This window comes from Ictalurus punctatus, chromosome 2 (assembly GCF_001660625.3).
Source record: "Ictalurus punctatus breed USDA103 chromosome 2, Coco_2.0, whole genome shotgun sequence".
In the NCBI taxonomy this organism is placed as follows: domain Eukaryota; kingdom Metazoa; phylum Chordata; class Actinopteri; order Siluriformes; family Ictaluridae; genus Ictalurus; species Ictalurus punctatus.
The window spans coordinates 2771622-2786621 of NC_030417.2; the positions used below are offsets into that span (position 1 = coordinate 2771622).

General features: G+C 41.9%; 1 protein-coding gene across 1 annotated transcript in view; it reads left to right on the forward strand.

The window, feature by feature from the left end:
• Window positions 1-15000, forward strand: part of LOC108275270 (exostosin-1) — a 149747-nt gene that overhangs the window by 108010 nt on the left and 26737 nt on the right. Inside the window, exon 2 of the mRNA XM_053686432.1 lies at window positions 11456-11549. Coding sequence (XP_053542407.1) covers window positions 11456-11549 — 94 coding nt within the window. The remainder of the gene's footprint in view (window positions 1-11455; window positions 11550-15000) is intronic.

Sequence of the window (15000 nt, forward strand, 5' to 3'; positions counted from 1 at the left end):
GATATAACACGGTGTGATATGATGAGGTCGTGCTTGCTTTACTGAGCCACACCTCCTTCACTGAGATTCATATGTGCAGAGGCCACACCTCCTTCACTGAGACTCATATGTGCAGAGGCCACACCTCCTTCACTGAGATTCACATGTACAGAGGCCACACCTCCTTCACTGAGATTCATATGTACAGAGGCCACACCTCCTTCACTGAGACTCATATGTACAGAGGCCACACCTCCTTCACTGAGATTCATATGTGCAGAGGCCACACCTCCTTCACTGAGATTCATATGTACAGAGGCCACACCTCCTTCACTGAGATTCATATGTACAGAGGCCACACCTCCTTCACTGAGACTCATATGTACAGAGGCCACACCTCCTTCACTGAGATTCATATGTGCAGAGGCCACACCTCCTTCACTGAGATTCATATGTACAGAGGCCACACCTCCTTCACTGAGATTCATATGTACAGAGGCCACACCTCCTTCACTGAGATTCATATGTACAGAGGCCACACCTCCTTCACTGAGATTCATATGTGCAGAGGCCACACCTCCTTCACTGAGATTCATATGTACAGAGGCCACACCTCCTTCACTGAGATTCATATGTGCAGAGGCCACACCTCCTTCACTGAGACTCATATGTACAGAGGCCACACCTCCTTCTCTGAGACTCATATGTACAGAGACCACACCTCCTTCTCTGAGACTCATATGTACAGAGGCCACACCTCCTTCACTGAGATTCATATGTACAGAGGCCACACCTTCTTCGCTGAGATATATAGGTACAGAGACCAGGCTGGAAACAGTAACTCCACTTATGACACCATCCTGTTGTTGATTATCGTCCTATCACAGGACTCCCTCAGTGTGTTTGCTCCTTTACAAATTCCTAAAATAGTTGGCATTAATTCGTGTATAATCGTAAGCACCTTGGACGAAATAGCATCTTTCTCCATTCTGAACTAATTCATTATTTATTCCTTCATTTATTTGAAGTTTTGACGTTTGCTATTTTTAAATGTTTATCTGTTTGGTCTGTCGAGACTCCTAAACCAATCTGCACCCACATCACTGTGTATTCGGTGCATTCAGTATAATTCGTAGGCTGTCTCCTTCTCCAAACCCGGGAGGGCCTCAGATATTTCTCTGAACAACAGAAACCCATTTGCAACCTTTTAAAAGCAACTCCAGCAGGACCGCCGAAGCCCTTGTGCGTCCTCGGAGCATTCGCAGCGATGCCGACACACACGTCTGCTATAAAGCCTGCATTCGCCAACCTGCTTGTTCTGAGATGAGGCAATATCTTCATTTTTTTTTTCTTCTTGGTGCTATGGACATATTTTTCTGTGCTTTAGATGTGGAAGAAAGGAATCCGAGGTTTTTGTGCATCGAGAATCAGAGTTTCTGATTAGGAGATTAGATCTTGATGGAGATTTGTGTGTGTGTGTGTGTGTGTGTGTGTGCGAGAGAGAATCAGGTCAGCTTGTCAGGTTCGAATTCAGATTCTGTATTCCGTTCTTTAATGCAGTTAATGTAGCGTATCACTTGGTTGCATAATGATAACGCACACAAACCTACATAAACATTTATAAAGGCAGCTTTCATCCGTTTTCTTTCTACAGCGTCACAACACTCGGATCAGATCAGGGTAGTACGTTTTCTCATGGATTCCTGGCTACACATGGCTGCGGCATCGCTGAGCAGAAATAGTCACTTTTAATAAACCTGGACCAGGCCTGAAATGAGCATCAATACCCCCTACCTCTTCCCACCCCCCCCCCCCACCCCCCCCAAGTCCATTTGCATCGAGTTCTTGCGGAAGTGTTGGATTTTCTCGGACCAAATTGAAATTGATGACGGTAATTATCCTAATGGCAGCAGGTTACAACTTTAAGGTGTGTTAGCGTGACCGTTAACCCGACAGCTTCCTAATGAGATGCTCGATAACTCAATATTAAACTGGAAGGGATGTCTGGATGCATTCAGACTGTTTATTCTTGCCTGGCTGGATGACATTCTACCTAATAACTCTAGGCAAAAAAACATAAATGAATAAAAAGATAACCGTAAAAAGGCGTAGTTATATAATATTAGCCCAGATTTCTCATCAGATCAGATTTATTAGTATCAGTAATGCACTTGAAATCTAAACTGGTGTAACTCTGGTGATTAAGAGGTTGTTTGGCGGAAAATCGAGAGATTTTGGCCCACTTGTTTGACTTGACGGTATACATCCACAGTTAAAGCGTTCAAGTGGGACGTCCCGGCACGTGTTGGTACGTTGCAACGTTACCACAAACGATGCAAGTTTCCTCATATTTGCTCAACAAGACTAACACTTTGTCCTCCATGTTTGTTTTTCTTGCTCGAGCCCAAATTTGTGACCCGATTGGTCAAGTGACGAAACAAGCCGACACTCGCTGTCACATCTGGATCTGAAAGAGAGAGAGAAAAAAAACAAAACACAACAAAAAGAAACCCACAGCTCGTTATGTCACTGAGAAACTGCACCTTTTTTCCGTTTCGTAAAAAGTCATGTTCCAGCTTTATCTCTGACTGACACTGGAGACTCCTTCCTGAACATCTTTTTACAGATATGTTAAAAAAAATAAAAAAATTTAAAATCCCTCCATTCATTTTCTGTGCCGCTTATCATTGGGACACGAGGCAGGGGAAACCCTGGATGGGGCACCAGCCCATCATAACGCACAACCACACACCCATTCACCCACTACGGACAATTTGGAAATACCAATCAGCCTACAATGCATGTCTTTGGACTGACGGAGGAAACCGGAGCACCCAGAGGAAAACCCGAAAGCACGGGGAGAACATGCAATCTCCAGACGCATACACCATGTGGAGACGGGATGTGAACCCCCAACCCCGGATGTGTGAGGCAAATATTCTAACCACTAACCAACCGTGCCTCACCATCTCTAAAAAATCTTTAATTTACTAGGCTTAGATTATGAAGAAGGTCTGGCATGGCATCAAATCCTTGTGTAAGTCGTTACTACCGCTACTGTTACTACGCTTTTATCGGCACCTTTTGACCAATTAGACAGCGGACAGCTGTGACGTAACATGTTTTCGCTTGGACTGTTACCGTCACGCTCGTTTCTTTCCATTTTGGTTCGACGTCCAGCTAGTTCGTTATCGGTTTGTGTTTAACCGAGGTTAGCACCCGTGCCTGCTTCATCATAGCCTTCACAACCGAACCCTGAACATCAGCGAGGGAGTGAAGCAGCGGTGAGTTAGAGGTGAGAAGATAGCAGGGGTTTAATTTAGCTTTGCCGTGCAGGTGATGCTCACTTGAAGGTGGAGTGGGGGGGGTTGAGTGTCGAGAGGTGCAACATGGTGTCATTTTTGGCGTTGGGAGGGGGATGATGGATGATGTGGTGTACCTTGATTTAGCACCAGACCATCGCTGTTGCTTTGTCGCCGTTTTTATTTCTTCCGCTGCTGTGATATTTCCGATGCTTAAAGTTCACTCAGTTCCGAGTGCTTTGAAACTCATCAAACTGGGTTTGAGCTTCGGGCGTAGAGTGCGAAATACGGCTTGGGCTCGGCTCTTCGGGGGATATCAGACGGTGCTGAAGGAGTTTTCTGAAGCGGGTTTGATTAAGAAGCAGGATCGGACGGAATCCGTACTGGTTGCTTTAATTAGAAGACCATCATCAGAGAAGAGCTATGTTAATTATGTCGGAATGATGCTAGTCTGTCAAGTTATTCTCCACACTTAATAGAAATAAGATCATTTTGTGACAAGACTCTAAAGAGCTTTATTTTATGCCTCTACATCCAGAATCAGTTGCGTCCTAGAATGCGACGGTTATAAACTGCATACGTTTTGTACAAAAAAAAATGATATTTTGTATCGTTTTCATAATCGACGTTAAATTTTTATTTTTTTTTTTACTCATACGGATAGTCCATTTACTTATTAAAATAAGCGATATTTAGAAACGACGAGTCATGTACGGTAATGAGAGGCAAGACGCTAAGGATTTTTAAATCCAAGAATCGTAACCGATATCCGGAGTGAAAAAATTAGGCAGCGTTGGCAAAGGATAATCCAAGACCAAACGATGAAAAACACAAGCGAGGCCTCAAAACCAGGATGTGCTGTACACGGAGCTAGAAAACCACATGGTTTAACCCTTCATTTTTCTTGATAGGCGATAATAACTGGGGGGAAAAAAGACGGCTTTAACTATGTCACATGACCAAAATCAAAACAAATGGTCCCGAATCCCTTCAGAGCACATCCGGCGTTTTCTTTCCTTTCGTTCATTCTCGTCTACACCTCCTGCCTCATCACTGGGCTGTTTTTTTGAGTGTACACACCTGTTCTCGCTTCAGTTCTTGATTCCCTCTTGCGCCTTGGGAAAGTCTCGTTAATTATTGTGCCTTTTCTACTTTCCCGATCTTGATCCCGCTCATCTTTTATCCTTATCCGACGTCGCCTACCCGTTTACCATATACGGAAAGCCCTATTAAAACCAACTACAGTGCGTCACACCGATACACGCGGTCTGACGCATTCACGTGCCTCCTCCTAATAATTCACGACTTGACCATTCATCACGAAGACGGCAGGTTTGACCGGGATCAACCCCTACACGTCGGACGGAATACAAAGGCCATGGTGGAGAGTTCGCTGTGTGTTGACCTGAATACTGTATGAAGTGATGAATAATAGATAGGTCAATGTAGTCATTTAGAGGAGCAGAACAGGGCAAGCTCCGGCAAAGGAAGAGATCGATTCGTCTCCTTCATACGATTCTAACCGGCTCTCTCTGACAGGGGCTGGGAAGCAAGGTGTCATGCCTCCTTTCAAATCTCTCCTTCAGCTCATTCCAATCATTTTCGCTCGATGACAGGGCGAGAGCTAATCGATACTCTTCAAACCGGAAACGGGATAAATATTCAGCAGCACGGCAGAACATTAAAGATTAATTAGCAGACGGTGAACGCGAGAGAAAGAGAGACCTCAGGTTGAACTCCGCAAAGGTAGAGACATGAAAGTTTGCCGGGTTTTTGGCTCAGGTGTTTTCTCTCGCCAGACTCTTTGAAGTCTTTTCAGGTTTTTTTTTTTTTCTTTTTTCAGAGTAAAAAAAAAAAAGACTACGGTCAATACGGTCACCCCAAGATCTATTCTAGTAAGATAAATGAAAAAACGTGCCCATATGTTATTAGCATCAGATTGAATTGGAGTGCGAATAAAAAAGTGGCTGTGTTTTAAAAAAAAAAAAGAAAAAATTATAATGCCGTGCAAAATTATCGGCACCTTTAAAAACAATATCGCATGCAATTAGTGATCGGTCAAATATCTTGACCTTTTCAAGTACTCGCTCATTTAAAAAGTTCTCTGAACACTGCTTTCAAAATAACCAGCTAATCCTGGTGCTGTTGAATGCTTCATTCTGATTGGTCAGAAGGATTAACCATGAACTTTCTACAACTTTTAACACGGTCCACTTCGTTATCTTCATTACAAGTGTTTTATTCTTCTTACAGCACAGCAATTTGCCAATGATTCTCTTTTTTTTTTTTTTTTTTTTTTATTAAAGAACAACACATTGTAGTCTCTTTTTTTTTTATCCGTTTATAGCTACATTTAACGTTGGGGAGTAGCCACAAAACAAGTTCGTTCCTGTTATGACAAAATTTTATAAACATACTATAAGCAGTTGTTCCCTCACCAGCTTGTCTTTATTTATTTATTTCTTTGTTTATTTTTGACATTAATAAGACGTGACATTACAGAGACACCACGACGTGTAAACTCTACTGTCGTAAAGACTTCCTTGGAGCTCTGACACTGGAGACTCCTTCCAAAAATAAACATCTCCTTACGGAACGATTACGCACATTTTTAAATGTGAATAGAAATGTTTATGTGAATGAGCTGTCACTATAGAAACTGTAAGGTATTAGAGCAAGCGTATTCATTTTTTTTAAAAATGTAAAAAAAAAATTTAAATCAACACTCTCTGACCAATCACAATCCAGAATTCAACAGCGCTGTGGTATAAGGGCCAATACTCAATGCCAAGTTCAAATATCATATAGAACAACTCGGAATAATACACTGGAAGGTACTTAAGCGCCGATCTTTTATTTATGAAGACAAAACATTCCTTATAAGTGTGTTATTCGGTGTAACAAAGAGGATTACCGGGTGAACAATTCTTCTGCTGAATGGTGTAATAGCGGGAACAGATGTAGCTCACTTCACAGTGTCATTTAGAAAAAGCAATCTAATCCGAAACGCTCCTCAAAAAGAGAGCGCCCTTTTTCCCCCCCTCCGCTTCAGGCAGTCGATTCGAGTCCGTTCGGAGACGTGCGGGTGGTGGCGAACATCTCATTTTTTGTAATTATACACAAAGCGAACCGACAGAAGTGTGTAAAAGAGTCAGAATTAACAAACGCGCTCCGAGCCGAATACCTCGGCTGGCGAGAACACAAACAAATGCATCATCCGGAGCCGTTCGGTTTAGCCAGTGGAGAAAACACAGAAATAAATACGGTGTCAGGTTAGTTTGCACATCTCTAAGGCATGCATCATTCACGCGAACAGCTTCTCTATCTAATGACTGCAGTCAGTGATGCCATTGTAGCCTGGTGATTTGATTTATATCGAGTTATACAAGGAATGGATTAGTGGCTTATAAAAAATGCATGATGTGCTGCCTTGCGAATGCTGAATTTGTCAGAGCTCTTTAAATTCCTTTACCATGTGCCCAATGAGGCAATGAACGGGGGGGGGGGAACCCCCAATTTTCCCCACTTCCTCTTCAGTCCACACGCCGTGAATCAGAAAGCTGATAATAGCTACAGCTGCACTTTGTATTCTTCTAGTAATAGTATAAACTTGTGTTCTTACAGATGTTTCAAGCCAGTAATGTACTGTAGCTTGAGCAAGCAGTGAGACATCGCAGCTTGCTAGTCACGTGAAAGGTTGTTGGGTGCAGCGTGAACGTGAGGTCCAGGAAGAACAATCTCCAAACGGGTCAGGTTTTAAACACCCTGCATTCACCAGGTAAACATGAGTTAAAGAATACACTCAGTCCTGAAGCAATCAGTTGTAAAAATAGAGCAGTGTGGAATTTTGGGTGCACCACAAACACTAGTTGTGTGTAAAGCTCAAACGCATCACCAGCCAATCAGAAGACCAGACATTCTCCTGTAGGATTTTCTGGTAGAGAGTAGAATTCATGTTTTCCTCAATTACTGCCAGTTGCCCAGGCCCTGAAGCAGCAAAGCATCCCCACACCATCACACTTCCTCCACCATGCTTGACCGTAGGTATGATGTTCTTTTTGTGGAATTCGGTGTTTGGTTTACGCCAGATGTAACGCGACTCCTGTTCGACGCATCAATCCACAGAACGTTCTCCTAAAAGGTTTGAGGATCATCAAGTTGTGTTTTGGCTAAAATTCAGACGAGTCTTAACGTTCTTCTGGGTCAGCGGTGGTTTTCACCTCACCCCTCTTCCATGGATGTCATTTTCGCCCAGTGTCTTCCTGATCGTGGAGTCATGAACAGTGACCATTATTGATCCGAGAGACTCCTGTAGATCCTTTGATGTTGTTCCTTGGCTCTTTTGTGACTTGCTGGATGAATCGTCGTTGTGCTCTTGTCGGAATTTTAGTAGGTCGGACACTTCCGGGAAGGTTCACTACTGTGCCGAGCTTTTCCGTTCGGAGATAACGGCTCTCGCTGTGGTTCTTTGGAGTCCCGGAGCCTTTGAAATAGCTTTGTAACCCTTCCCAGACGTACTGATTGAAATACATCACCTTCTTCCTCATCATTTCTGGAATTTCTTTCAATTTCGACACAGCGTGTTACTACGTAAGACCTTTTAAGCGACTTCATGCTGTTGAATACGTTCTATTTAAGTGTCGATTTGATTGAACGGGGTTTGCAGTAATCAGGCCTGGTTGCGTCTAGTCCAGCTGAACGCCATTATGAATGCATTTTCACAGATTTGGGGAATTAATAACTACGGGGGGCAAATACATTTTCACACAGGCCGAGTTGGTATGGGATAACATTTTTGCTTCAATAAATAACATTATCATCTGAAAACTGTATTTTGTGTTTACTCAGGTCGACTTTGTTTTATCTTAGATTGTGTTTCACTTCTGAACCAATTTAGTGCGAGATATACACAAAGACAGAAGAAATCAGGGTGGGGGCAAATACTTTTTCACAGCACTGTAAAACCTGTTCCATGTTGTTCTCTTATTGCTGTGTCGTATATTGCCGTTAGTTATGGAATTTCTGTCCGGTTTCTTTTCCTTTTACAGACGTGTGTGCTACTAAGTGGGGCTTTTGCAGTAAATGTCTACAATTAAAACAGTGAAGAAAATGAAACTTTCCCCTCGTTTAAAGCCTGTCATTTGCCATACGCCCTGTATTTTTAACACCACAGGTGCCACTATTTCTGGATGCAGAGCACCTGGTGTGCATCAGTTCAGGCAATATCTTCGAAATCTGCTCAGCATTGCTGCTTTAAGAAGTACTTTAGATACCGGAGCTGCCACGCTTGAAGTATCCATGGCCCCAGGTGATCATGGCTATAGCTCTTGCAGCTGCAGATGATTTTCTCGGCCTGCAGTCCATCACCTGAATATGGGATCACTTTATTCTTGGTTCATGGTAGTACAGCAATAGCAGGCAAAGTTGTTTGCGTAGAACACTCGAGTGTATTAAATATATCAAATGTGCTTCATGCGACTCATCCAGAATGCATAGAAATGCCAAAACAAGGATAGATTGATGTAATGAGGATGGTGGAACATCTACAAATGCTAAACAACACCCTATACAATTAAGAACATGATTGGAAATCAGGAACTCCAGAGTCGTGAGTTCGACCCTGGCCTCAGGGTTCTGTCATTTCTATGGGATTGCTCTGGGTTCTCTGGTTTCCTCCCACCTCGGTGGATGAACGACTCAAAATTGGTCCACGTGTGCCCATTGTGGCCTGCGATAGACTGGTGTCTTATACAGGGTGTATTCTCACCTCATTCCCAGAGTTCCCAGGATCGGCACCTTGATCCTGACGACGATGGCGAATAACTGACTGAACGAACACGGAAAAAAATTTCTTAATGGAAGATGAAGAGGAAGGGATGGTCCCATGCGTAACCGGTTTATTCTTATTACACCATCCATGAGGTCTTGTGCTTTAAAGCAGTGCTTGACTCTAATAGTTTTATTCTCAAGCTATTGAAAGAGATTAGCTCGTAGCCCACATTTTGAAAGCTACGTTAATGAGCGTTTTATTCCATTCAGATACTCCTGGTGCTATTCGTGTACTTCAGAAGCAAGGATTTTACAGAGCAGTTTAATTGTTAAGTGTGCTCACATTCAGTCAGTGTGAAGTGATGACCTATAACGGAGGGGGGGGGACAAAAAAAAACAAAAAAACACGTCTCTTTCGAGTGGACATGTTAAATAAAATAAAATGAACGACCTTGGCACTCGGTCCAGGTAGAAAGGAGAAAAGATGATGTGGGAGGTTAAAAACAGAATAAGGGAAGGTGTCGATGAGAGAGAGGGCCGACGGGGAACATTATATAAGTGGCGAAGAGAAATAAGTGAGGAGGAAAGCTGTGGGTCCAACATAATGAAGAAATAATTAGATAGCAGACTGAGAGATTTGGGTGAGATTAACGCTTTCTACCATGTCGGTGATGAAAATAATGGATGGAACAGTCAGAGCGAATAAGGATAGGTAATATCTCCATTTTCTTTTGCTATCGTCTCCTCAGCGTTCGCACTCGGATTTGTTCGATCTGGCTCAAGTTGCCCGGACCGTTCTGATATTTAGGATATATAGCGACATACATAATGCATGACGAGCATCTTAGCAGGCTGTAGCCTTGGGTTAGATATTACAGTTCTAATATGTGGTGCATGTTCTCTCAGCCTTCCCTTAATCCCCCTTTCATTTTGATTGCTCTAGCCACCCTCTGCCCTGAAATACCATCCGTACCACGCTTAGCGACAAAGAACGCGTACGTCTTTTCTGATCTATTATTAATGGACACCTAGGCCGGGAATTATCACCGTTCGCAGGGAGATAAAAAGTAGTTCCGAGTTTTCAGTAGTAGGCTGAAATATGTTCTCACTATAGGAAAATGGATTGCAGCAGTATATAGAGTCAGTTACAAATTTTCAAAGAACTTGAACGAACCAGTTCCCACTTGCAGCATCATCATCAACGCAAAACACTAAAGGTACCGTCCTCTTCCCGTACAGGTACGCTCTTCGCCTTTAAATCGTTATCGTCGACTTCTCGTTGAATCCCACTGGTCAGAAGGTATTGGTTTGATTTTCTATAACAGCAGCTCTGACAGTAGACCCAGCTGGAATTTTAGAAGATAAGTTTACATTAACGCAATACGGTATAGTTTCTACAGTAGGAACTCCTTCGTATTGACTTGAACGTGCTTTTATTTAAAAAAGAATAAGCACAATCGTACGTCTTTCTCTAAGGGAAGGTTTATTTAAGATGCATGGAAGGAGTCTCCAGTGTCAGTGCGTTCTCTGCGACAGGAAAGACTTCAGGACGGTGTATGCGTTCCAGTTTTAACATGACAAGCTGTAGTATAAACGATAGCGAGGGAACGATGCGACGCACTCCGACGTATCGAGTTTTACGTTTAAACACGGTGCGGCATTTAAACGGGACGTTTAATAGAGAATGCGAAAATGGCCGATCTGAGAGCGCAACGCGGTATCAGAGCGAATACGTGCTCAGTGCTCGCCAAACTGAAGTGCTCTCTCGCGCATCGGGTTCTCTGCAGTCTCGCGTCACAGCGCGACGCTTGGAAACACCTTCGTGTTCGCACTTCACAGCACCGTGCAGTCTCTATTAAACGTTCAATATATACACATTATAAAGATGTTACAAAAGGGTCGTTCGTATTGTAGGAAGATCCTGTAGTAGATGCTGCGAGGCTTCTTTGCTTTGGTCTTTGGTCTACTTGCGATATGTATCCAGATCGCTTTTCGCACGCGTTAGCATTAGCACGACAACGTACACTACAATTACGTCGCACGTTGTAGTACGACGTGGTACTGGATGTTCGTATCTGTGTTTTTACGAGTACAATCATGAGTGAATGATCACAGTATTTAACCAACGCCCAATAACTACCGAAGGCCAAACTGAACACGAATATTGGTGTAAGTTAGGTCAGAAATGAGGCAGTGTAGAAAGCTGGCAGCACGTCACTGAGAGTTTCTCAATTTCTGACAACTTTGCTTAATCGTTATTGCCATACTGACCAGAAGGCAAAGCTGTTGCTGTTTGTGTGACTTTGTGCGTTCGTGTTGATCCCCCCCCCCCCCCATATCTTCTTCTGAAAGCTGTCTCTGATCTCTTCTGACATGTGTGTGTGTGTGTGTGTACGTCCTTACAGATTTGATTACCAGGAGCTGCTACACAATTCAACTTTCTGCCTGGTGCCTCGTGGCCGGAGACTCGGGTCTTTCCGTTTTCTCGAAGCCCTGCAGGTAGGTGGCTCAACATCGCCTTTGATAAAAAAAAATATATATATATATATATATATGTTGTTTTTTTTTAAATAATAAAAAAAAAATACACCCTGAAGGTCCCAGACTCCCACCACACACCCATACTCTGAGACTGGTTTCTATGGCAACAGGTATTGGCCTGGCAGGTTGGCGTCTTGTTGTTACAGAATGCTGATGTTTGGGTTATTGGTATTGACATCCTGTCTTCGTTCCACTAAGAAAGTTCCCCATTTTGTAATGAGAAAAGTATTATTTATATTCTCTCTCTCTCTCTCTCTCTCGTTCTCTCGAATGTAATCTTACTTTTTCTCTCTCACTTTCTGCACCTTCGAATTCAGAAACTTTGTATATTCTAAACAAAACGTTGAATCTCTTCGTTGAAACAGTCCGGATTTCAGTTGCGACAGAAAGAGTTTAGTGGAAATCAAGTTACGCTTTACCCGGTGCGTGAAATAATGAAGAGAAATAGTCACAGCTGTAATTCTAAATCAGGTTTTCCCTTATAAATTATTTACACCGCAGCGCTGTTGAATTCTCAGATCTGGTTGGTCAGAACGTTATTTATTTATTTATTTGTTTGTTTATTTATTTATTAATGACAGCGGCTCTGAAGGTAATTTATGCTGCAACGCAAATCACAGGTTTATATATTAATGTGCTCATTATAATATATGTTATTGTTTGTCGTAACCGCTCATACACGGGGAGGCCAACCAATCAGACAATCATCGACAGCATGGAGTCTTCTCTGTGAGGAGATGTTCAGTTAAGATTTTTGGAAGGAGTCTCCAGTGTCAGCGCTTTGAGGTAATTTGTACCGTTAAGTATTCTGCCATGCGAAAGTAAAGCAACATGATTTGAAGCGCGAGTGTTACGATTTCGCCGGAGCACGGCGCGCTCTCGGAAACCTGTTTACATTCTACACGTGCGTCTGTGATGAGTTCTGTCCCGGCTCGTCATCGGTTGTTTCCCGTACGTCCGCGTCGTCGTCGTTCTCAGCTGGTCTTGTGTTTCACCCCCGATTACGTTCGTTATTTAAACCCCTCGCGTGTCTACGTTCAGTGCGAAGCCTCGAGTGTTCTCGCGTTTTGTTCTCGATTATAGCATAGCATAACGCGTTGTTGACGCTAACGTATACGCAGTACAATTGCCTACTGTTTAATACCTGTAATATAAATTGGCTTGGGCAATTTTTATGGATTTTCTGATTTAAAAAAAAATATTTATTTATTTATTTATTTATTACATATCTATTCAATTCAATGTTACTTATATAGCGCTTTTAACAATGGACGGCGAATTTTAAACTGTGTGAATTTGAACAAACACGACGGTCGGAGCTCATCTGATTGAGGAAAAACGATTTTGAACCAAGCGTACCGCCCTATCCCCAACACTACGCTTCGTTTTCACAACTTTTCTGATAAAAAAAAAAAATAAATAAATAAATAAAATGAGTTGTATAATAATTGCTACCATATTTGTTTTGGAGAAACTTGTCTCCTGTATGTACTTGCAGAAGCTTCTGACTTCACAGAACCTCCAAAAATCTGACTCCTGCATTCTTCAATGCACAAAGATACTAATTCTGAACCCACTGAGAACACACACACACACACACACACACACACACACAGCAATCCCTGTGCTCTCTGTCAGTAAACTTGGAGCTCACCCTCAGGCGGCCATGACGCTGTTTCAGCAAATCCTAAATTTAATCCATTTATTTAAAAAACACAAGTTATGTGAAACGAGCTCTATTGTACACCGAGTTACCAGTTTATTTCCTCACACAGTTACTGTTACTACCCTAAAGCTGATTATTTTCCTATAACAGCATGTCCTGAAATGTTTTTATCCCTTGTATATGACAGCAATTTGCCAGCAATTTAAATTCTTTAATTATTAAATATATAGTACATCCTACGATAGAAATGGTTCTGTAAATCGTAGTCTGCACTTACACTGTGCCTTTGTTTGCAGAAATATATTAGATGTAATTTAGATTATTTGCTATCAAATAAGATCTCCGTGGAGTGTTTTTGTTTAGTTTTTTTAACTCTGGCAACCCTGTGACTAACCGTCTTGCTCCTTCGCTGAGAACGGGGCAGCGTGATTCCCGCCCCAGCGAGCGTCCATTAGCACTTGTTGTAGTCTACACTCATAGGCGCGATGATGAAACGTCTAGAACGGCGGCAGATCGAAAGACTCCCAGCGTATATGTTGATTAGCAACGTTTTTATTAACCTTTAGTGAATAACGCTTAATGGACGAGGATCTCCATACATCTAACCCCGCCCCTCGCGCTAACCTTAACCAATCACGGCGTTATACACGAGTTGGTGTTTTCAGTAATTACACCACTTCGCTTGTAGTCCATTTTCCACTACAGAGTCCTAATAAGACCTGAAGGTGACCAAAAAAAAATAAAAAAGCGTAGCGAACACGTCACAAATGAGATCTTCCACTCCTCAAAGAGGATAAACGGGACAAAAAGGCAAGTCGTGTTTGGAGACTCGATCCGTTTTTTTGTTTTTTTTCCTGATCTCTCCTCCTTTCATGTGTGAATCAGTGGCTTTCAGCGCCGAAGAAAGCGACATCAAAAAGCTTTTAGACGTGACGTGAAACTTCTCGGACATTAGCGAGTCTGAGAGCTATAATAGAACAGGACTGATATATTATATTCTTTTATAATACTGAAGGATGGAAGGAAAGAGGTGTCTGTTTTCGTGGGGACATCCACGGGAAATTTCAACTGGATTCATGAACGAGAAAAGTAGAAAGGAAACGAGACTGAGCAAAAAAAAAAAAAAAAAAAAAAAAAGACTGAATGTTTGCAAGTAAACAGGAATAATATCAAAATCATTGAAAAAAAAAAAAAAAAAAACATTTTCATTTTTAAATAATTAAAAAGAAGACTTTTTTTAAAAAAAAATCCATATTTTGTAAAAGTAAAATATATATATTTTGTTAAATAAATGTAAGGTGAAGGGCATCGATTTTTTTTCCAGTTAACGATTACATCATTTTTTTAAAATTCATTGATTTAAAAAAAAATAAAAATGAATAAATAAATAAATAACTAAATAAATAAATAAATAAGCTCAAAGATTAACAAATTTTTTTTTGAAAATTTCATTTGGATGGAAACCCCTTGCGTGAGCAAAAACTGTATATGTAAGTGATGTTTCCATGTTACTACAGTGCTGTGAATATGTATTTGCCCCCCCCCCTTCCCCTCCCCCTCTTCCAGATTTTGGAATGTTCTTGCCTGTTTGTGACTTCGAATATTTACTGACTGTCACAAATCGGAGGTTTAGCCAGAAGCAGGTGCAGATAATGACATTTATTAGAAGAAACGTACTAAGAAACAAATACACCATGACAACCTTGAAACACACTGTGGCAAGAAACAAACATCGAGACATGA